This window comes from Nansenia antarctica (assembly GCF_963989245.1).
Source record: "Nansenia antarctica genome assembly, chromosome: 5".
In the NCBI taxonomy this organism is placed as follows: Eukaryota; Metazoa; Chordata; class Actinopteri; order Argentiniformes; family Microstomatidae; genus Nansenia; species Nansenia antarctica.
The window spans coordinates 27,466,840-27,491,839 of NC_137690.1; the positions used below are offsets into that span (position 1 = coordinate 27,466,840).

General features: G+C 44.0%; 2 protein-coding genes across 2 annotated transcripts in view; one reads left to right on the forward strand and one right to left on the reverse strand.

Moving 5' to 3' along the window:
* The window catches only part of LOC308157003 (metal transporter CNNM4), a gene marked incomplete at both ends in the record, with an annotated part of 35,644 nt that extends 32,981 nt beyond the window's left edge, over positions 1 to 2,663 (reverse strand). The window contains one exon of the mRNA XM_080530472.1: positions 1,265 to 2,663. Coding sequence (XP_080386598.1) covers positions 1,265 to 2,663 — 1,399 coding nt within the window. The remainder of the gene's footprint in view (positions 1 to 1,264) is intronic.
* Positions 2,664 to 18,200: 15,537 nt separating this feature from the next.
* prkg2 (protein kinase cGMP-dependent 2) overlaps positions 18,201 to 25,000 on the forward strand; it is a gene marked incomplete at both ends in the record, with an annotated part of 17,860 nt that continues 11,060 nt past the window's right edge. The window contains 6 exons of the mRNA XM_080531531.1: positions 18,201 to 18,392; positions 18,773 to 19,122; positions 20,328 to 20,494; positions 21,309 to 21,422; positions 22,544 to 22,649; positions 23,278 to 23,341. Of these exons, the coding sequence (XP_080387657.1) occupies positions 18,201 to 18,392; positions 18,773 to 19,122; positions 20,328 to 20,494; positions 21,309 to 21,422; positions 22,544 to 22,649; positions 23,278 to 23,341 (993 nt within the window). The remainder of the gene's footprint in view (positions 18,393 to 18,772; positions 19,123 to 20,327; positions 20,495 to 21,308; positions 21,423 to 22,543; positions 22,650 to 23,277; positions 23,342 to 25,000) is intronic.

The window sequence follows — 25,000 nt, forward strand, 5'->3', positions numbered from 1 at the left end:
GTCTGTCTGAGAAGTCCATTAGCTGTGTGTGGAGCGAGCAAGATGATTGAAGTGTGAGAGAGAGGGCTCACAGCTTACTACTACTGAATGTCCAAGATAACGTCGAAAACTAAGCACCAAAATCAATACAGTTCATCATACTTCTCTCTCTTGCTGAGAAAAACATGATTCCTAGCCACAAATACCTCTACAGTGGGCGGCAACTGCCGGTAGGCATCTGTTGATTGTGTGTATGTGTGTGTAGCAAACTGTTGTTGAACAAACCAACAGACAAACCCTGTTTCTGACAGATCAAGTCAGCTCACTATGGATACAGCCCAAGCTGTACTTCGAGCACATTGATAAGACAGACTGGCAACATGTCTACAATCATAACTTGAAGCTCAGCTTCTACCCTAGGGCCATTCAGGCCCTGAACACAGCAAAGACCTAGGTTCTAGGCCCTGGACAATTTAGACAATTTGATGGCAGCTACTAGATTGTAATCAAGTGCAATACTGAAATACAACTGTGAACATTTCAAACCTGCAAACTGCGACACTTTAAATGAATGTGCAATAATACAATATGTGCAATAATACTATGTGCATTGTGCAATATGACAACCCTCGTGTACAGAAGGTTCAGAGATAGGATATTTATAGCATAGAGTACAGCACAGTGTTTTATTTGTATAGTATAGTAGTATAGTATAGTGGATAGTGTATATAGCCTTTATTTATGTAAACCAGCTCTTTTCCCTTCTTGTTTTTAGTATATTTTTCCTAGCACCAGGGGAGCCCCCCCCCCTCCTAAATTTCGTTGTTTGGTACCTGTACTGTATTAATGACAATAAAGACCATTCATTCATTCATTCATTCATTCATTCATTCATTCATAACTTACAACTAAGGTGGCAGGCAGCAGGCTGTAAAACAACTCGCCTGACCTATTAAGTCAAAAGCCCTTATGAATCCAATCTGAAGTTTTAAGTCGACATACTACCTAATCAGACCTGTCTGTCTGGCAGCCAACAAGGATGACACTGCGGCTGTGTCTGAAAGGCTATAACCAATCAATGAGAAAGTATTTTCCCCTCCCAATATTATAATTATGTCTACAATATTTCCTCTGTAATGTATTGCACAATCTCTCCTTCCTTCTCTAGTTCTCTCTCTCTCCCCCTTTCTCTCCATATCTCACTCTCTCCTTCTCTCCCCCATCACTGATCCTCAGCACATTTAAAGTCACTGACTCCCTTCATAAAATCCAAACCAAACCAAACCTTTTTTGAACTCCTCCAGCATCGAGTCCAGCTTGGTGTCGTGGAACACGAAGTGGACCGGGTGGTTGTAGAACTTGGTGATGGTCTTCAGCGTGGTACAGTCGTCCGGGTCCACGAAGGCCAGGTCTTTGACGTACAGGATGTCCACGATGTTGGACCGCTCGTCCTCGAACACCGGGATGCGCGTGTAGCCGCTCTCCATGATCTCCGACATGGTGTTGAAGTCCAGCACCGTGTCGCTGTGGATCATGAAGCAGTTCCCGATCTGGGTCATCACGTCCTCCACGGTCTTGGTCCTCAGCTCCAGCGCGCCTTGGATCATGTTCAGCTCCTCTTTGACCAGGTCGTTGTAGGGCTCGGTCACCCGGAGCATGCCCACCAGCTTCTCCCGGTTGTACACGGTGCCGATCTCCTGGCCCAGGACGCAGTCCAGCAGCTTGCTGATGGGCCAGGACAGGGGGAACGTCAGCAGCATGAACAACTTGGTCACCATAATGGTGTTGGCGCCCACGGCCAACCCGTGGCGAGAGCACAGCGCCTGGGGTACGATCTCACCGAATATGACGATGCCGATCGTGGAGGCGATCACGGCGCCCAGTCCAGAGCCGATGAGGTCGTCCAAGAGGATGGTGAGGGTCGTGTTGACCAACACGTTGCCCAGGAGCAGCGAGCACAACAGGTAGTTCCCTTTCCTCCGGATGGGCTCGATTTTACACGCGTAATTCTTCTCCTTGTCCGTGCCGCAGCTCTGCACTATGCGCAGCTCCATCGGGTCCAGGGCCATGAGACCCAGGTTGAGCCCGCTGAACATCCCCGACAGCACCAGGAGGAAGACGATGAGGATGATCTGGACCCACATGGGCATCATGGGCTTCTTCTCCTCCACCACCCGCAGCCTCCCGTCGTCCTCGCCCAACAGGTACCACTTGCCATCCTGGCTGTCCCTGACGCACAGCCCGTACTCCTTCTGGAGCTCGTTCTTGCGCAGGGGCTTGATCTTTAGGCTGAGCACTCCCGAGGTCCCGTGATTGCTGACGTTCATGCCGCCCCTGATCACGATGTCTTTGGTGTAGTCGGCGCAGGTCCTGTTAAAAGGGACACTGTACGCCTCGCCGTCATCCCCCGGCTCCTGGTCGGTGAACTTGATCGAGGTGTCAGGGAGGATCTGCAGCCCGTAGAACCGGAGGAAGATGTTGCTCTCCTCGGTCACCTGGATGACCCCGTCGTCAGTGGTCGTGGCCGGCCTGTCGCTCCTCTCCAGGCGCATGCCGAAGATCCGGGTGGTGCTACTACCACCGGTCTCCGCATGCCCTGCCTCGGCTTGTCCCCTAACTGTGCACCATAAGAAAACGAGTAAAGTTAACAGCGTATACCCCTGCCAGCTCCAGCCTGTCGCCATGTTTGTTTCACTCTCTGGCGATCCGGGAGCTGACGTCACCTACTCATTTTGCACAGCCCGCCCCTTCATTAACATAACGCCAACACATAGCCAATCAGAGTTCTATGCGTCACTTAATGAGGCTGATCGAGCCCCTCTGCTTTTGTGTTTTTTAAGGAAGACTGATATCATGGAGTTAAGGTGGACACGAGTCAGTCAGTACGGTACAGTGCGCCTCCCGCTGTGACAGGCAGCATGCGTAATACTACATACACTATGCTTTAACATTGTGCTGCCGTTCTATAATGGTGTGGTTGTACATCGCACAGAGTTATTTCTGTGATGTTCTGTATGCAGCTTCATCACACAGTTCATTCTGCAAGGTCGTGGATAATCCACTGCACGTTGTTGGTAAACATTACATCATCACAAAAATGCTCCTCTCCGATTGGTCAGCGATGAGATAATTTCAGAGTTGGGGTAATAGGCTGGGGACCCAGTCGGTTACTTGTTTTTTTTTCCAGTGATCATTTTTGGTTGACCCTTAATGGTGTGTTCATATGGAAGTAACATTCATATTAACTCTGTGGTAAGATCATTGATGCTCCACAGACTGTGTCTGTCTGTCAGTCTGTAGAGCATCAATGAGTTCAAACAATCAGTCTGTAGAGCATCAATGAGTTCAAACAAACTCCTACCATCTCTGAAACACACCACTGTGTGGTAAATCAAATCAAATCAAATCAAATGTATTTGTATAGCGCATTTCTTACAAGATGCAACTCAATGCGCTTCACACAATGAACATTTTCAGTCAATCAGTCAATCAATCAATCAATCAATCAATACTGACAGAGCCGCGAGCAGGCAACAGTAAAAACCTGTACACTATGTAGCCAGGAAAAATTCCCTTGCAGCCCTCTACACATAGAGCGACTACTAGCCAGTTTGCCTACCAGCACCCAGCGGTACACTAAATACATTGTGTGAATGATGTGCTGTGACACGTCCCTCAGTCCATAACCCATGTCCTTCTGCATACTCTGGTGGGCACTGTACTGCTACCATTGAGCTTTTCTGAAGAAAAAAAAAACTTTTAATGAATATCATGCTGCAAGATGGAGAAGGCCCTGATAACAACAATGTTTTTTTAGGTTTACAACTTGGTTTGCAGTAATAGGATGTGTATGTCCTATGTAAGCTTTGTTTACCACTAGCACTGTAACCCTTGACCTATTCACAGACTGCAAATGTTCATCACAATGAAACCTCACAGAGCCTATATTCAAATCACCATAATAACCATTCAACTCAACATAAAATTCGGGGTGGGGGGGTTCTGTTACACAACAAAGACACAAAGACATACAACAAAGACACTGTCTTTGTCGTGTAACAGAACCCCCCCACCCCCCAATTTACTTTCTACAACTAACCTTTCTACTCCCCTCATACCCCAGTTTTAGGTTAAATCTGTTTTAATACTCTTCTGCCCTCTAGTGTCCAAACTACAGAAAAGAGCACAGGCTCTGAAGGGCCATTAGTGAATCGATTCCTGTAGCATACTAAGAATGGAATGGAAATGGGATTTCTTCATAGTGATGTATTTCAATTCTTGAATTAAATAGCGCCTAGATGGAATTGAGTACAATTTTAAAGTAGGCTTACACAACAACCTAGATAAGCTAACTGGGTTGACTAACATTAGAGATAGATGTGGTTAAATAAGGCAAATCATATAAAGTATGAGAGATTACAGTATGGTTTCTTGCCGAAGCAAGCACACTCTAATCACATCCTGTTATGATGACCATCTTGATGGGTATGGTAAACAGAAATCCACTTCCAAATCCAGATCTTTGCAGAGCATCTTTCTTTAAATAACCTCTGTAGACTCCGGCCTCTCATTCAAGAGTTCTCTGCCTGCTCTGAACACTGGGGATGGGATCCCCTGTCATTTACCAGATGGCTTGGCAGATCAGGCCCTCATACACACTCAGTGCACCATGACCTGACCTGAACTGCCACTGATCTGATGGAGAGTAGATCTCTGAGCATTTCAAAGTAGGCACAGATGAAATGGTGAAAGCATTACGTTTATTATCAAGATGAAGTTTGTCTTCCTCTCCTTGTCTCTCTTCTCCAGTTCCTTAGCCAATCAGGTCGGTAAGCCATCTCCTACAACAGAATCACTGTATTCAGGCAGGGCCCATGTCAAGTGAGCTCAGCTGATGAGAACTGCATTATATTAATGTATATGCCCCTGATGCTTAGCAGTAGGTTATGGTATTTGGTAATGGTTTTAACACAGACAAACACTTATATAGTGTATGGGATGTACACACACAGACACACACACACACACACACACACGCACATGTGTACACACACACACACACACACACCCAGTGCTGAGTCTGAGGGCTGTGGAGGTGTGGGAGCCCACCCGCACCCTCTGGGGGCGGTCAGACAGGAAGTCCTTGATCCATGCACAGATAGAGTGTGATAGTCCCAGGTCTTGTAGTTTGGTCACTAGCCTGTCTGGAAGGATAGTGTTGAAAGCAGAGCTGAAGTCCACAAAGAGCAGTCTCGCGTAGCTGTTCCCCCTCTCCAGGTGGGATAGAGTGGAGTCGTCGCGATGGCGTCCTCTGTGGACCTGTGGGCTCTGTAGGCGAACTGGTATGGATCCAGGTTGGGCGGGAGGCGTGTGACTATGTGGGCCCGGACCAGTTTCTCGACTCAAGTACCTCAGCTGGATTCAGCTCTGCAGTGTAAAGAAGGGTTTATAAGGCAGAATTATTATTATTTCCAGATCCACTGTTAGGAGCCTAAATGGTGTGCTTGAATTTTGAGTTTGAATTATTTTATTGTTAATTTATTCATTTGTATTGCTATAATGTGCCTTTAAGTGTGTAAACTTGATCTCTACCATCTCATTTTGAGTTTATTGAGACATGAAATGTTGCCTTGTTATTCCTCTCAGAGTGAACGGCACGCTAACATGTTGATGGATACCAAGACATGTTTATTACTACATTACAATGAGCTGTCTAACATAATGATACTTCGTTTTGCAGTTCCTGTTTGCAGAGGCTGTTTTAAAACCGTTTTTTAATTTTTATTATGTTTATGTATGCTGCCCTAACTAAGTTGTATGTAAGGGTATGGGCAACACAATATGTTGTGCTCTTGAAATAGCCTCTGAACAAAGACATCAAAGCACTGGGTCTAATTAAAATGTCAAATTAGTTAGCAGAGAAAGAGATTCGCTTCATCTGGTTAAATGAAGGATTGCACTGGCTTTGTTTGAAGATGCCATTGCACAGATATTTCACAGCATTGATGATTGCTCAAAGCAGGTACAACAGCCCCACCGTGTGGTAGACATGGCAATGCATTTCACAATATTTTGTGTTGAGCTCTTTGGTCATTAGTAAGGACTGGCTACACTTACTACTGGGGTGCTTTGATAAGTACCTCACTGAAATGTCTGTTGTCTAGCTGAATCCTTTAGAAAACGAGTCAACTATGCTTACAGCAGAGTACAATTGCGGTGTACAATTGTGCCACAATATCAGACTGAATGAATGAAAAGTTGCTGTAAAACTGTCTTTATGTGACATTATCACACAGTGCATCCCTCAGTGTTATCTTCTTATCATATCAAATGACAAGATGCCATACTCTTTTACCCTCTATGCCTTTACTTTCTAGGCTTTTCTTACTGTCAATTCTCCCTTCGTTACAGTTCACATAATGTCAATATTTGTGTTGAACTTGCTGCTCAGAGTTCAATCCAAAGTTGCCCATATCCTTTTCTATTTTGACAAATTATTTATATTGTGTTTATTTTTGTTTTGTTGTGAACTTTTCCTTGCAATTAAGTTGTGCTTTTTCCAAGAACAATGTGAACAAGTGTGATTACAATACAGGCTTTAATTAAAGATTTTCAAAAATAATAATGATCTAATATGATAGAAGTGTTTGTGTTTAATCATAACTGGTGCAAAACATGATGGTTTTTAGCTTAGATTTAAATATTTTAAGGGTTTGGGCCTGTTTGATTTCTTCAGGGAGTTTGTTCCAGGAGCATGCAGCAGCGTGACTCAAAGCTGCTGCACCGTGTTTTGTTTTTACTCTTGGAATTATTAGCTGATTAGTCTCAGCTGACCTTAGGGACCTTGCGGGAATATAGGGTGAATATGGTCAGTGTTTCCTGCACAGGGGGAACGTTTAGCTGTTGATGGATTTCTTCCAAACTGTTTGGAAATACTCAAGCACATACAGTATATGTGAATGAATTGCATGTACACATAATGGGTTTATAATGCCTTATTTGTTGAGAGATTTGCTCTCATGTAAAATGGAGGTCTTTCTTACAGGCAGAAAAGGGCATATTTCATCACGGTTACCAGATGACGTCACAGTGGGGAAGTTTGTTTGCATATTCTGTGATGTCATAATGGTGTGTTACACAAAACGTCCTCCAAGTGTAATAAAATTCCAGACGCAGGTCGAGAGGCAGAGAGGAAAGGTGCCTTCACTGTTAAGATGGTGAAGAAGAACAAACGCAGGAGACTGGTGCGCAGGAGACTGGTGCGCTTCAGGAACCGCCAAAGGAGGTGGACTCGCAAAATAGAAAAGAGGGCCTTGAGGAGATCAGGCCGTAGATCAGGCCCAAGAGATATAGATATGCATAATCACAAAGCGGCCGAGCTCCCGACCTCTGTGTCTGCAGCAAAACAGACTGAATATGCTGTGGAACTGGGAAAAGCCACCCAAACGTCATCACCTGTAACCAGCTATGAGAGTGACGATGACATGATACCAGACTTAGTGAACTTTGATCAAGCCAAGCAAATACTCGAGTCAATGTCTAGGTGTGACAGTGACATTATTGTCAACACCAGAACGCCCAGTGGAGAGCTGCTTGTGGACAGGGGCACACAGCCTTGGAGCGACACTCAGGTACCCAGCGCACTCCGACGCAAACGTCGTCTGATTCAGAGGCGACCTTCATACCGTGAAAAGGTAAACGGAACGGAGAGAAGCGTGATGGATCTTAATCAGTTTTCACCTCCTCTCACCGGGAAGGAAACCGGATCCCAGCTCCGCATCCGAAAACCGAAATCCAAGTCTCAGCAAGGATTAAACTCTGCCAAGTGGCAGAGCGGGGCCTACGGAGAGCAGGACGGAGAGAGAGTAGCCTCTTTTGGAAATACGCCTCTATGGAATTCTTTTTTAGGAATGTCAGAGAACGCACAGAGGAGTAAAAGGAAAAGGAGACACTGCATGGGGGAGAGTAAAGACGATGAAATGCAGGACGGAGAGAGAGTAGCCTCTTTTGGAAATACGCCTCTATGGAATTCTTTTTTAGGAATGTCAGAGAACGCACAGAGGAGTAAAAGGATCCGGAGACACTGCATGGGGGAGAGTAAAGACGATGAAATGCAGGACGTGCCTAAGACCAGAAAAGTGTCTGTTGAATCATGTGTTATTCTATGATTTATGAAGGATTGGTAGGCTACAACATTGATCAAATTAAACAATTTGACAGCAGACCATCTTTGACTCATCATTACAATACAAAATGTTAAGTGACCCACTGTACTTCAAGGTACCTCTTAGGATTATGAATGCAATTTCAGTCAAACATACACTGTGATTGGTATCAAGTAGGACTTTGAAGAAGGTTCTCCCAATATTCTCTGCAAACAAAAGGACAAGAGTTTATTCAAGTTTATTTCAATGTAGCCTATCAACAACACTTGTTTTATACAGAAATGTATACAGTAGGCCTTTCTTTCACAGGATGCGTTCACATACACTAAATTCTCCCGCCAAAAATTAGGTAAATCATCCTCATGTTAGCGAATCCCTCAGTGCTTTTTAAGGGCCTTACATCATGGCGCTGAGGCTGCATATGGCGATGGCTGAAGGGATAGTTCACTCTCAATAGGTGGCTTGTATGATTTCATCGAACTTATGTTACCTGACATGCATTGGATTGAACGCGATCTCCCCTTTTCTATGATAACTACAGGGTAACAAGAAGCCACTTGCGTTCACGGTACAATACATGGTAGCATACTGTACAATACATCACATTACAACACATGGTAGATGTAGCATTTGATTTGTAGTTCTTTCTGATTTGTAGTCTTTAGGACTTGTAGTCCTCGCCATAATTGTAGTTCTAGCCAACAACTGTCCTCAGCTAACCTCGACTGAACAGCCGTGGCCTCAACTAATCTCAGCTCACGAGTCTAGTTCTCAGTATTTTCTTGGTTACATTTCAACATTAGTCAACATTTAATACATACTCCAGATTACTTTGATTGTGGTTTCTTTGTTGTAATAAACTGGTTACATTATACTGTTAACTATTATACTATATCATTATCAATGGTTAATTTATAGCCTAAAGTGGTTACATTAGATTAACATTAATAATATGTCTTTGGTTATATCTGATCACTTAGTAGGATATTTACCATACACTATCCACTATACTATACTTCTATACTATACAAATAAAACACTGTGCTGTACTCTATGCTATGCTATAAATATCCTAACATTTCCTATCTCTGAACCTTATGTACACAAGGGTTGTCATATTGCACATAGTATTATTGCACATTCATTTAAAGTGTCGCAGTTTGCAGGTTTGAAATGTTCACAGTTGTATTTCAATATTGCACTTATGATTACAATCTAGTAGCTGCCATCAAATTGTCTAGATTGTCCAGGGCCTAGAACCTAGGTCTTTGCTGTGTTCAGGGCCTGAATGGCCCTAGGGTAGAAGCTGAGCTTCAGTCTATATGTCCTTGCGGACATGGTCCTGAACCGCCTGCCTGAGGGCAGCCGAACAAAGTGTTCGTTCCCAGGGTGGGATGGGTCCCTGGAGATCTTGGAGGCCTTCCTGAGGCAGCGTGTGTTGTACAGCTCTTCCAGAGAGGGGAGGGGGGCGCCGATGATCTTCTGGGCCGATCTCACGACTCTCTGTAGCGCTTTCCTCTCTGCGGCTGTGCAGCTGGAGAACCACACGCAGATGCAGTAGGTGAGGATGCTCTCCACTGTGCAGCGGTAGAAGGTCACAAGCAGCTCCTGTCTGAGGTGGTATTTCCTGAGGACTCTCAGGAAGTAAAGCCGCTGTTGTGCCTTCTTGATGATGGCTGCTGTGTTGGTCCTCCAGGACAGGTCATCCTGTATGTGCACCCCCAGGAATCGGAGAGTTGAGACTCTCTCCACGCTCCCTCCATCGACGAGCAGGGGCTGGACCTCAGATTTTTTCCTCCTGAAGTCCACGATGATTTCCTGGGTCTTTGACTGGTTCAGCAGCAGGTTGTTAACCTTGCACAGCTTGCCCAGCTGCTCCACCTCATCCCTGTACGCCGCCTCGTCCCCCCCCGAGATGCAGCCCACCACGGTGGTGTCGTCTGCAAACTTTATGATGGAGTTGCTGGGGTGGACGGGGGTGAAGTCGTAGGTGTAGAGGTTGTAGAGGATGGGGCTTAGCACGCAGCCCTGGGGGGACCCAGTGCTGAGTCTGAGGGCTGTGGAGGTGTTGGAGCCCACCCGCACCCTCTGGGGGCGGTCAGACAGGAAGTCCTTGATCCATGCACAGATAGAGTGTGATAGTCCCAGGACTAGTAGTTTGGTCACTAGCCTGTCTGGAAGGATAGTGTTGAAAGCAGAGCTGAAGTCCACAAAGAGCAGTCTCGCGTAGCTGTTCCCCCTCTCCAGGTGGGATAGAGTGGAGTGGAGAGTCGTCGCGATGGCGTCCTCTGTGGACCTGTGGGCTCTGTAGGCGAACTGGTATGGATCCAGGTTGGGCGGGAGGCGTGTGACTATGTGGGCCCGGACCAGTTTCTCGAAGCACTTCATGATGATTGGTGTGAGTGCCACCGGGCGGTAGTCGTTTAGGCAGCTCACCGTGCTTTTCTTCGGGACTGGGATGATTGTTGAGGTTTTCAGGCAGGGTGGGATGGTGGCCTGGGACAGGGACTGGTTGAAGATGTTGGTGAAAACCCCGGCCAGCTGGTCGGCGCAGTCCCTCAGCATCCGTCCCAGGACGCCATCCGGCCCTGAGGCTTTTCTGGGGTCCACCGCCTTCAGCACGCGTCTCACTCCATGCTGGAGAGAGTGGTGTTTGAGTAGGAGGTGGTTCTGCTCACTCCACTCAATAAAACTGTCCACCAGTCCTCTGTACTCAGTCTCCTGACCTCCACTGACACATCCCAGAAAAGCAGAATCGCCCGAGAAATTCTGCAGATTGCAAGTATCTGTGCTGGGCCTGAGGTCTGAGGTATAGAGGGTGAAGAGAAAAGGAACCAGAACTGTCCTCTGGGGGGCGACAGTGCTGCTCACCATTGACACATCCCTGCAGCCAAACTGGCCTGTTGGTCAGGTGGTTCGTAATCCAGGAAACAGTGGTGGGGGAGTCCACCTGCATCCTCAGCAGCTTATCTGTAAGTACTTTAGTAATGTTTTAAAAACTGAACACTATACTAAGAGTTTACTAGGATAGCCTATAACCTCAAGTAACCCTGAGGTGTGAAGAGGAAAGGAGTGAAAGCATTTGAAACCTTAACAATGGAAGACTCCACCGTCTCCACAGACCCTTCCTTGAACTATACACACCTCCACACAGAAGCCGTCAAAGTAAGAGTTTCCACCACAAATCACAAAGGAACATGGAAGGAAAAAGGTCAAAGAGGACATCCTGAAGGGCAGACCAGACACACTATTTGCTGACTGTATGAAAAATGGAAACAACTCAAATTCCACACCAACAATCCCCAGGCATGGTACACTGCCATAATAGATCACTACCCCTCTGTCAAAAAATATGGTTTTGATTCTGTGTGGACACTAAAAATAAACACAGATGATGAACAAACCATTATAAAGCTCTACAAGACGGAAACAGTGATGATCCAGGGCAATCTGAGCTCCTTTGAGGAAGACATTTCCAGAATCAAAGAGAGAGCACAGGAGAAGGCAATCTACACTGGTGACAACACTCCCACCACCCCCACCCTCACCACAGGCCAACTGGACATCCTACCTTCGGCTGGCAACATCACAAAAGAACCCCAAGTAAAGTGTCAATCCCCCACCAGAGTCCTATTCGCTCTCTGACATTAAGAGACAGATTCACACTGTTGGAGATAAAGTAAGCGGAGATGGAACACACACTCAACACACTCCAATCTGGGCAGACAACAGTCCAGAACAAGAACAACTCTTCAACCAGACTCAGAGACACAGAGGGGGGGAGAGGCCTGTCTGCTCTCTGGACTGAGATGAAGAGACTCAGAAACAAGGAGGAGATGAGACACCTCAGAGAAGAGGTGCAAAAGCACAAGGATGAAGTGAGAATGCCGATCAACAAACGACCTGTGAAAGTGGCATCTACCCACTCACAGGACACAGCATCAGGACCATGAGCCCAAGAGTCAGTGTGATAAGATACAAAAAATAGCTCATGTTGCTATATTTACTACCCATGATTGCTCTGCACCTTTCTATTCCAGTACATTGGAGTTAAAAATAGGCAGACTACCATACTGTAACTTACCGGTATGTGTTCTTGAGTGTTTGGTATGCATAGTCATGGACACAGCACAACATTCAAATGTAATTATCTTGGAGTTGGGGAATAAATAAACTACATGTCTAATGGCTCAAAATCACAGAATGGAGTGCTCAATTTGGATGATGTATTTCCATAAAGCATTTATCTTTACTATTACAATAAATAAGTATCACCACACTGATTGTGTCATTATTTGTGTTCAAATATTTTCTAGTGTTCTTTTATTTTTCAAATGACTTACTCCTCAGCAGGTGACTATGCATTATTTTCTCATGCACCTTAATTGGTTTAAGAACGAGGATAGCCTACTTTTTCAGCATACTTTTTCAGAACACATGCCTGATGACCTTGACCTGGCACCCCTTTGCCTACTTGTCTGTTTTGTGCACATAACCTTTGGCCAGTGCCACCCATGCCCACAGGGTATAAAACACACCCATCCTTTGGAGGCAGAGCAGAACAAGATATTATAAGTAAACCCCTCAAAAAAAGTTTGGAAACGTTATTTCAGTCGATTCTTCCTCCCCTTTAATAATACCAATTGGTATTGTAAAGTCACCTTTACAACGAGATACAACTTGTAAGGATCATGCATTCGTGGAATGAGTTACACAGCTAAACGTGTGGGTAGCGGCCCAATTTTTTTGCCAAAATCCCCTGCAATATTCTTCTGTTGGTATTCACTCTCGTTTTGAGCTTCAAGTGCTGGCAGGTGTATGTTAGTCACAGGTGTGTGACTGGCACCTGAATGGCACCTAATTGACAGGAATGATATTATTCTGGGGCCAGTGGCGATCCCATATCTCCAGAATCTGGGACCTAACTCCATCCTCCAGGATAACAACGCTCGCCCCCACAGAGGCAGGATCATCACAGAGTACCTCCAGAATTTGGGAGTGGAGAGGATGGAATGGCCTGCCATGAATCCAGACCTCAACCCAATTGAACACTTGTGGGATCAGCTTGGGTGTGCTGTACGTGCCAGAGTGACCAACGCAACCATGTTGGCTGACTTGCGGCAAATACTGGTTGAGGAATGGGATGCCATCCCACAGCAGTGTGTGACCAGGCTGGTGACCAGCATGAGGAGGAGGTGTCAAGCTGTTGTGACTGCGTATGGATCTTCCACACGCTACTGAGGTCCCTGACAGTGTAAAATTAATAAAGTGTAAAAATGGCCAATATGTGTTGTTTTTTCCTTATTACTGTGGGAGAGTGCAATCATCCAATCCACCAAGCAACTCAAAACGAGAGTGAATACCAACAGAAGAATATAGGGGATTTTGGCAAATATCTTTGGGCCGCTACCCACACGTTTAGCTGTGTTACTCATTTCACGAATGCATGATCCTTACAAGTTGTACCTCGTTGTAAAGGTGACTAACCAGGCTTTCCAACGATATAAAATACAATACCAATTGGTATTATTAAAGGGGAGGAATAATCGACCGAAATAACGTTTCCGAACTTTTTTTGAGGAGTTAGGAGTCTTACATCAATCTTTGGTCAAGACAGGTTTTTCACTCTCTTCACAGCTTTCCATGGAGCCACCATTAGTGTGTTAGCTTGTCTGTGTCCTGTCTTATAGCCACGTTCCGTTGGTTAGCTACTGTTATTGCTCTGTGCAACATAGCCTAATGCAGCTAACATTCTGTACTATATCCTTAATTGTTACTGTTAATACAGTATTGATTTGCATCTCTCCTGATACTATTATATCTCTGTTCTTACATGGTTATTAGCTGGTTAATAGCACCCATTGTATTTATATCACTCGTGTTCTCTGATCCCAACAGAAACCACTGATCATTAGATAATTAGATGATTAGTCACTATCATCACCACCACTGGGTGTTTTTGCTGTGTGTGTGTGTGTGTGTGTGTGTGTGTGTGTGCGTGTGTGTGTGTGTGTGTGTGTGTGTGTGTGTGTGTGTGTGTGTGTGTGTGTGTGTGTGTGTGTGCAATCACAGTGTGGCCTGTTTCCCAGTCTTTGACTGAGTCACTTCCTCTGATGGGATCCTGGGCGGGTACACCTTAGAAATTCTCTTCTACTGTAACATGTACTAACTACTGTAGTTAGTACTACTGTAACTACTGTATGCTCTTACTGTCTCTTACTTTCTTACTTGGACATGAAGAGGATGTAGGCCTACAACATGTAAGTGACTACTGCCCTCTGCTGGTAATAGCAGTACAGGGCATGAGAGATAATTGGTGTTCATGCAGAATGGCTCCTCTCCTGCCCAATGAACTGGCCTCATCAGGCAGGACACCAGAGAGGTATATTATTGGTGAATATTTTTCATCGTCTTTCCCAGCAAAAGCCATAGAAATGAAGACTGTGTTTTTTGACAGGACATTAGAGATCATATCATCATATTTTTATCAGGACATTTACACAAAACTTGGTCAAGACAGTCAGGTTTTCCACTCTTCCACTCACAGCCTAACATGGAGCCTCCATTAGTGTGTTAGCTTCTCTGTGTCCTGTCTTATAGCCTGTCTAATAATTGGTTAGCTATTTTTATTGCTCTGTGCAACATAGCCTAGTGCGACAGCTTAGCAGCTAACACTATATCTGTACTATATCCTATATGTAACAATATATAGAAAATGTATAGCAGTTTTCAGTTTCTTTATTCCATTTTACACTTCACCACAACTCAATCATATTTCCCAGGAAAGGACAATTCATAGCATGACTGCAATAAACATGGTAATTAACCTGGTGAAATCGTATTATGAACACCTGATATCCGGTATGGTGTGCTAAAATAGTTACCCTGTGTGATATAAGATCCTAAAAATAGACATCCAGTGTGATAAGATACTAAAAATAGCTCATGTTGCTATATTTACTACCCATGATTGCTCTGCACCTTTCTATTCCAGTACATTGGAGTTAAAAATAGGCAGACTAGCCTTCCTTACGGTAACCATAAAGATATCTGGATTGTGCTCCTGCGTTATGCAATACTGTAACTTATGTGTTCTTGAGTGTTTGGTATGCATAGTCATGGACACAGCACAACATTCAAATGTAATTATCTTGGAGTTGGGGAATAAATAAACTACTATGTCTAAAGGCTTCAAATCACAGAATGTTTTGCTCAATTTGGCTGTATTTCCATAAAGCATTGATCTTTACTATTACAATACATAAGTATCAGTTTTATCATTTGTGTTCAAATATTTTCTAGTGTTTAAGAAACTTTTATTTCTCAAATGACTTACTCCTCAGCAGGTGACTATGCATTATTTTCTCATGCACCTTAATTGGTTTAATAACGAGGATAGCATACTTTCTCAAATCCATTTTTTTCAGAACACATGCCTGATTCATAACGACAACCTTGACCTGGCACCCCTTTGCCTACTTGTCTGTTTTGTGCACACAACCTTTGGCCAGTGCCACCCATGCCCACAGGGTATAAAACACACCCATCCTTTGGAGGCAGAGGCAGAACAAGATTCCTCCAGGTTAGTCCAGCCCTCTCTTATTATCTTTGTATATTATTTCTTACAGCAGCACAGAGAGATATTACTAGATGTTCATTTATGAACAGTCAATACAGATGATGAGAAGTTAGTGTGTGTATATATATATATAGGCCTGTTAATATGTGTCATGTCTAATTTAGTTACATCATTTTAATTTAGTAGAATTTCCTGTTCTAATATTTTATTTTTCTTGAGGTTCGGTATTCTGCCTTTGTATTCGCAATATATCTGACTATTGTTATCAGGGATATACCTATACGATGTACGACCTCATGTGGGCTAAAGACGACATAACATTAGAACGTTTTCTTATTTTCATGCAAAATATGAGTTCTCAGTCTTTTGGGACTCCATATGGAAACGTCAATGATGTGTAGTTTAAATATAATGTGTAATACGTTTTAAGGCATTCTCACGTATGGTACATGAAATAGCACAGTAGCTGAAACCCTAATGGTACTGTAGCATTTGCCTATGCACTACCAAACTAAATGCACACTCGCCAGTGTTTTGCTAAATCACACTACTGTTAATGGCCAGTCCATGTGGCATAATTCAAGGACTCACTGTGTCAATGGAATAAGCTCAGGGCCATGGAATGAGTCAGGCATCACAGATGTAAACAAACACCATTGGAAAACAAATCAATCGTTGAGCTTGATGCAACCGTGGAAATGCTCTCTGGGAATATGCAAAAAAACAAAAAACAAATATGACTTATCGCTCTCTTGCATCAATACAGAGTATATTTCGATTCTTGTCTGGTCTACTCTAATCTGGTCTGTGAATTCTATTCCAAACACGCGTGGGATTTAATCTTCACTCCATTCATGACTATCAAAACTCTACCAGAGATGCACTGTCATCATCGTGATTGCGAGTTGGGTCGTTGTATTGCGAGTTGGGCTCAAGCTGCGCGTGTCTCGGATCTTCAGCTCTCTCCAGCGCCGAGGGAGAGGAAAGGACGCACCGACGCCCTGGAGTTGGGAAAGGGCGCAGTCAGTCTTTGATCCTTGGATACGGAGAAGACCATTCCTCACGTTCAAAGCTAGTATAATCTGGTTGGGATTCGGAAAGCAGAAGTCGTAAGTAGGATTTATTATAGGAATATTAAATGATTCTTATTATTCTACCCCGACATATGACGCGGCAAATTGGGCAGGTGCAATTCCCGTTATCTGACCTTATCCCCAGTCAAAGCCAACTTCATAGGCGGCTACCTGCGATGTAAAGGTTTGAACTGGTAAATGTAGACGTGTTGCTATTTCTGATTACCTCGCTGAAAGAACTGTAGTTTAAAAAATAAATACATCTGTAAATGGTTTATTAGACTGGTTGCTAGAACGTTGACATGGCTCTCCATCGGTGCATGATAGTCACTAACTTTTGAACAGCCTTCAATTACATTTAAACACTATGAAAAACAGAACAGATTATCCTTAATAACCAAATACATTTAGTAGGCCTAGGCTACTGTAACATAAACGCAGAAATTGAGAGATAATTGCACAATTGCCCATACAATGTGACACAAAGGAGAGTATATCTAAAATGGTAATTGATTTTTGCAAGTAGGCCAATCTTTTATAGAGCTTTCAGTTGATACCCTGCAATTCATATACAGACACAGGTGGCAATTAGGCAGTTTATTCATATTAAAAAGGAAACAAGAAGGGTTCTTGTTTCTAAAATGAATTTACATGAGCGTTAATGGCCAAGTGCATGAATGCACACTGAACACACAAAAGAATGAGCACAACATTTGCTCTTGTGAAATATTGTCCTGTCACTCTGCCTCATTTAGGCAATACATTTTGTGCAGAAGATGTCTACTGTATTTGTGTGCTCTCCCGTACAGTAAAGGATTGTCTTCTGACATTTATCTTGCCCTCAGTGGGAGGGACTCTGGGAGTATAACCCATGTCTTCCAATCTGTCTCTCCCTGTGCATGGGAAATGTAGGAGATTTCTAGAAGACAATTATAGCTCTGCAGTCCAATTCTGTTCCTTCACTCCACTGCTTAAATGCATTTGAACATAGTATTTCCTTTCACGGCTCCAATTTGGCACATAGGGAGTGACTTCTCATGTAATATAATACTTCCGGGCTTCTGAATAATAAATGGTGAAGACACATTGACCATTACACTCTTCCTCTGATTTGTCCCCCCCCCCCTCTCTGAGAGACTCTGCACAGTGTTTGCTCACGTCAGCCTTTTTGCCTGAAACCTTACTCTGATGTTCTTCAAACAGACCTTTGTCAATGAACCATATGGCACTAAATACCAACACACACTGAGAGCATCTTACTCAGTACCGGAGGCTGGCTGAGATACAGTTTGACGGCTCACTGTTTTGACTGCTCTTTATTCATACTCTTCTTCTTCATATTTACATGCACGGTATCTTGGTTTGATCTCTTCAGCTGTTTTCCACTGCATGTCAGTGAACAAAATGGGGAATGGCTCTATGAAATCCAAACACCTCAAGCAAGCGGACAGCGCCGGCATCTCCACCAACGGAGTCGGTCGAAACCACAAAGACGTCGGTACGAACGGTAGAAACCCAGAGTTGGAGGCCCTCAGGACCAAGGTGGAACACCTGGAGAGAGAGGGCAAGAGGAGCTCCGAGCAGCTGGCCACCAAGGTGACGGTCACACAGATCATTGTTTTATCGACCCGTGTCCTTGTTAACATGGAGCCTATATCAGTCTTTTTTATTCAACCAAATTGTCCATGCAGCAATGGATAATAAACCCATAATCCAATGAAGGTCTTGTTGTGGATGTGGATGTGAATGTGGACGTGGATGTGAATGTGGATGTGGATGTGAATGTGAATGTGAATGTGGATGTGAATGTGGATGTGAATGTGAATGTGGATGTGGATGTGAATGTGGATGTGGATGTGAATGTGGATGTGGATGTGGATGTGAATGTGAATGTGGATGTGAATGTGAATGTGAATGTGAATGCGAATGTGAATGCAAATGTGAATGTGAATGTGAATGTGGATGTGAATGTGAAGGACCACCAGATCAGGAGTCTGGAGGAGCAGCTGACCAAGCAGACGCGGGCGCTGGCGGAGCTGAGTGAGGCGCTCCAGAACAAGTGTATCCAGCTGAACAAGCTCCAGGACGTGATGAGGAACCAGGCCGGAGCAGGGGGCCTGGCTGTGGGCCTGACCCTGCCCTCCCCAACCACACTGAAGCCTAGCCGCTTCAGCCCCAACAACTTCAGCGGTCTGATCAAGGACACGCTCAACAGGAGGAAGGGGGCCAAAGCGGGGGTGTCAGCAGAGCCCACCTCCAGGACCTACGACTCCAGCGGCCTGCCCAAGTTCTCCTTCGAGAAGGCCCGGGTGCCCAAGGAAGCAAGGTGAGACATCGGATAGACAGTCACGTTCTACACTCTTAAAAAAGAAAGGTTTGAGTTAGTACTAAAAAAAGGTTCTTCATTTGTCTGTGTAGGAACACTTTGAAGAACAGTTTTTGGTTCCACGTTGAACACTCACTGAGGGTGCTTAATAGAACCCCAAAAGGGTTTTTCATGGAACCCATAGGGCTCTTAATGGAACCGAAAAGGGTTTTTAAAAGTATTTGTAAAGCTTGCATTTCCACTGGTCACATGGTAAACCTTCCAGTGAATTAGCCCCTTGTGTGAGCTCTTTGGACTGCGCTGGACATGGCTTGAAAACATAGTTATTCACCTCACCCACATTTGTTGCTAATTGACTGAATATATTCTGAATACATTCCATTAATAATGATGCGCCCCCATGAATACGATCATCTCTTTAGACAGCCCCCTATGGAGGTGAATGTTGCTGGAGCCCGGCTGCTTTGGTTGGCCAACTGTTGTTCACAACACAAAGCATGCTGTGAGGCTTCCTCCACTCTTCATGCGCATGTTTAAAACATATGCCATAACGAGTGAAGAATGTACTCCACCACCAGGAGGAATGGGCTCAAGTGCTTAGCAATTATGCTGTCGTTGAAGGACCACCGAAGCCCAGACACAAAAAGCCTTTGAAAATAATACTTAGCCTGCCAGCTCTGTGAATGACAGTATTCTAGAGAGTGTGTTCATAATAAGGCTCTTTACATGAGATTGATGTGGGTGGGTGGGTGGGATGGAATGGTCTCTGACAAAGAAGAAAGAATTGTAACTCCACAGTGTTTATGCTCCCAAGTGCTCATTCATTTTAGCGCTAGATTTCATGTGATAAAATACTCAACATTTCAACCTGTCAGGAACGTGGTCTGGTCCTGTACTGGTGAAATATAATAACTGAAGAGCATAAGAATGATTCAGTGAAATGGGGAAAAAAAACAGATCTTCATCAGTGCCCAACAGAGGGCGCCTCCATAAAACTGTGTATGGCTGGAGTGACAGGAGAGAGAGATTGTGTGTGTGTGTGTGTGTGTGTGTGTGTGTGTGTGTGTGTGTGTGTGTGTGTGTCTTCATGACATGTCATGATCTAGTAGCAGGTTCTGTTTAAACGAATGATCAAATAATACATTTGCTTTTTTTCAGTCTCACAGCTGTCTCATTCAAGATGTTTCTCTCTTTGCCATTGACAGTGTGAAGAAACTCCTTACAGAAGCCCTCAACAGGAACCAGTACCTGAGGAGGCTGGAGACCCAGCAGATGAAGGACATGGTGGAGTGTATGTACGAGAGGACCTACCAGCAGGGAGAGTATGTCGTCAAGCAGGGAGAACCAGGGAACCACCTGTTTGTACTGGCAGGTAACTAAAGCCACTTTACAGTATATCCAGACTAGAAAACATGTTAATACACCTGAGATATACTATAGTCTCTTGTAACAGTTGTGTTGGAAGCAACAAACTTATAGTAGAAAAAGTAGGGATTCCCACATGGATGTCTCTGCTTGAAAATTGAATATATGCCATGGAATATATAACATTTAGCTGACACTTTTATCCAAAGCAACTCACAGTACAGTAAGTGCTTACATTTGTTTTATATATGGTCCAAGCAGGATTTGAACCCACAACCTTAGCATTGCCTCTTGCCTGCACCTCTACCAACTGAGTCACAGGGGACCAGTATGTATTTCATTAAATGTTGACGTTTAATTTGTTGACATTTAATGTTTATTTACAAGCAGAGAGTGTGTGTGTGGGAGACGGGAGTCTCTAACACTACATGACATCAGTAGTGATAAGGCCACAGAGGTCCTATTGATGACTCAGACCCTAAAGGGCCTTTAATAAATGATGATTTTGCTGTTAATGAATTCTCATCTGAACGTCACTCATTTGTCCATCAGGGCCTTTGGGTTAGGGTTAGCTTTGTCCCAGTTGTATTTTTTTTAAAGGGGTAATCTGTTGATGCCCATCATGTCATTAACTTCCATATGCACTCATGACTATAATGTAACCCCTATGTACTATGTACCCATGACATATGTTGACGTTTCATTACTCATTAGATCTCACTAAATTTAGCCGAGAGCATTTGTACCACAATGAGTGTGCACCAATTCCCTGACTTTGGGTCTGATAAAGCTATTGATTGTCCTTGTTTTTATATTTACAGATGGGAAACTGGATGTGTTTCAACAGAGCAAACTGCTCACGTCAATAGCCGTGTGGACCACTTTTGGTGAATTAGCAATATTATATAACTGCACCAGGACAGCATCTGTAAGAGGTAAGATCATGTTGAGAGCAATACCTTATCGCTGTTGCATGTAAATGCAGTGATCAAATCAGATATTTAGAATGTACTGTAGTGGTTTTCTCATTTATTAATTTGATTTGCCTTATTAAAGTAATATGTCTTGAAAGGAACAATTGCAGCTGCAAAACAGTTAAAAATATTAGTTTAGCATTTCCCTAATTTTCTGTCAGCATAGCAAGCATTGCTTTGTAACCCCAAACCTTTAACAAGCTTCCCATAAACATCCCTGATGTGTTAAAAGTATGTGATGTTTGACTCATCATTCAGGAGCTTCTGGAATGTTCTGCAGCCATCATGTTCTAGAACCATCTTCTCTTAATCCATTTACACAAACAAGAGTGGGCTGACCACAAAAGTAACCACACACTATTACGTAAATAACATGCCTTTCGGGCACGACAGTAACTGCATTTCTTACAACACCATGTACTCTTCCCTCCAAGCCCTGGGTGGACATTCACTTTCTCTTGACCCCACTTATTGGTTTCCTCACACCACTCCAAGCCAAGGAACTGTCTGATCTTGGGAGGGATGGAGTCACATAGCTCTTAGATAGAAGCAAACAAGCTTAAGCTCCTATGTGGACGTGTTATCAGAACCCAACCTGGTGTCTTGGTTGGCTTGGTTGTCGCCTCCTTGGCATTTGGAGATGTATACCGGGCATGTGGACATTCTTTGTCTCGGGGTCTCTGAAGGACATTTTTGTATATTTAACCAAATAACTGGCATGTGGCCTTGGGAGGTCAGCCTCAGCATTCCATGAAATGGACCCTTGATAACTTGGCAGTTGCTGTCTACTCATTTCATAACTCTAACCTATTGATTCAGCGAGACAAAGACATGAAATGGATTAAATACAAATATTATTGGGAGGTCTCCACACATCGACAGTCCATAACAAAGCTACACCATCCCTTCTTCCAGGCCTCTATTGAATCCAGCTGTCCCGTCCGCTGGTGCCTGCACTGTTTACCTGTAGGGGACGCAGGTTAAACAGGCTTCGTTTTAAAGAGGTTGAAGGTCAAACCCCAGAGGGCCTGTTGGGAATTGGCACTTCCTGATGTTTGATAGGCCTGTTGTTCTGGTTGCAGCGGTCAGCAGGGTGAGGACGTGGGCTCTGGACCGGGAGGTGTTCCAGAACATCATGAGGATGACCGCAGAGACCCGGCACGAGCAGTACCGCTACTTCCTCAGAAGGTCAGCCTAACACAACAACACAACAACCCCCCCCCCCCCCCCCTCCCCCCTCACTGTGGTCCAGTTGTGGTTAGCTAATTCTACTCGACCACATCCTTGACAGTATCTGATGGTTTTAGATGCTGGAAGCTTCAAAGGGATCTTTCTATCTGTAGGAGCAGACAAATGATTGAGTGTTTGTTATGACAAAAAGGAAATGCTGCTTTGAATTATCCGTTGATTTAATCAAGTTTGTTTAAATTGAAGTGATAAGCTCAATGCAATAGTCTTGAAAGGGCTGTAGCCAAAACTACCTAGATAAGATATGTAGACCTTGTGTTCATCAAAAGCCATGTTTATAACAAGCATGTTATCAAACAGGATGGAATGGTTAACTGAAATCACAGACATCTCATGTCAGAATGGATCAATAGACACATTTAACATCAGTGAAGAAAACAGTCAGCAGGCAACTGTGGGCCAGATAATGACTATGCTGACAGTATCTCTTCTCATTGTGTTATGTTTCAAAAACGTTGAGCATGTTGCAGTTTAATGAGAAGCATTTGCCGTATTATAATATACAAATGAACACATTTGAATGGTCATTTTTGATCACTCATTGTCTATTTTGTCTTTTTCTTGTTAGTGTTTCGCTGTTGGCCAACCTACCAGAGGACAAACTGAGCAAAATAGTGGACTGCCTCGAAGTGGTAAGTTAAACCGCCAATATTAATCTACTACTGTGTGAGTGTTTGACTAGACGCCCAAGACTAGTAGGACACTTTTCGAGTCATAATCGATCATACTCTGGTTCAGGGTTCGAGTTATAAGCTGAACTCTGTGGGGGTCTCCAAAATAACAGTGCGAAATGTTCTCATGCACGCGCGAATCATGCCCACACAGCGATGGGACTTACAAGTTTTAATTAGCTATAGGCAGTAGCGGATTAAGGTGGTCAGTGGCCCTAGGCTACTCCTTTGTGTGAGGACCCCCCGCCCCCATACACAAGCCTCCCCCCTCCCCAAAATATACAACTCACGAGCACCCTGCACACACACACCACTCATAATGCTTTACCATAAAACACTTAAACACTTTAATAACACAATAACACAACAGTGTTAATAATGCAAAGAATAAAAAAAAGGTTCAGTGCATTCAGTTCTGTCTCTATTGCTCTCCTCTCCCGTTGTCTCTCTGTTACTGTCCTGTTGTCTGTCTCTCTGTTGCTGTCCTGTTGTCCGTCTCTCTGTTGCTCCCCTCAGCTCTAAATGACAGAAATGAATGAGCTAATTAGTTGGCATGTAAACATATAGTTAGGGTTGGGTACAGTTTGGGTTTTATTCGATACTGGTGCCAAATCGATACTTTAAAAACGGTACCGGTACCGAAACATCATCCTCATCCTCAAATCCCAACATATCCTGACGCTACAGCTGCAGGCTACTCATTTCACCACATCAACAGCCCCACATGAAACAACAGCTATAAAAGCGATAGTCACACATGTATCTCGGCCAATAATTGTGTTATTTTTGCTATACAGAAGGAGCGAAAAATACATTAGGTTAGTACACTAGGTTAGTAAAAAGTAAAAGCCACCTTACCTTTACGGAGACTAGACCAAAGTGGTCTGTTTTCAGTAGGCTGCGGTCGCGGTCCTGGAACCCATGATGCTGACGTCCGATGTCCTTTCTTTATCCAAGATTGGATGAACGGGAGAGGGTCAAATTTGTCTTTGATAAAAACCCGAAATTTTCTAGGCTTGATGACCCGGTCGGCAGCAGTGGCCTTTTTTTGGGCGGCATGGTAGCTACTACTGTATGTATATACTCCTGTATAGCTAATGAATGAATGTTTGCTTCTCAATAATAGGCTAGGTGCACGATCTCACTACTTCCTGAAAGGCAACTGGTGTCTCACTCTATTGGTTTAATTGATTAATCAGCTGTGCACTGTGTGTTCCAACGGTTTACCGCACAGCTGATTAATCAACCTTTTGCTGTTGCACAATATTCTACTGCGCCCCATGGTGTCTTGGTGGTGAAGTGCAGGCAGTCAAAGGCATACTGTCATTCACAGGAGATTAATGGTGCGCGTAGTTCTTTTGGAAAACGTGTTTATTTTACAATATTTATAATATAAATTAAATAATATTCATTACATTGACATTTTGATCTAATAATAGTTGTGGTAATGTATTATTAGCGACCCCCACATATTTTTGATTTTACTGCCTTCATGGGAGCTCAGAGAGCCTCAGACCATCTCTATGGGAGCTCAGCTCCCATTGGCTCCCACATAACTCGAACCCTGCCATGAATTAACTCACTTGACACTGATCAAGTACGATAGCTAAACTATCTCAC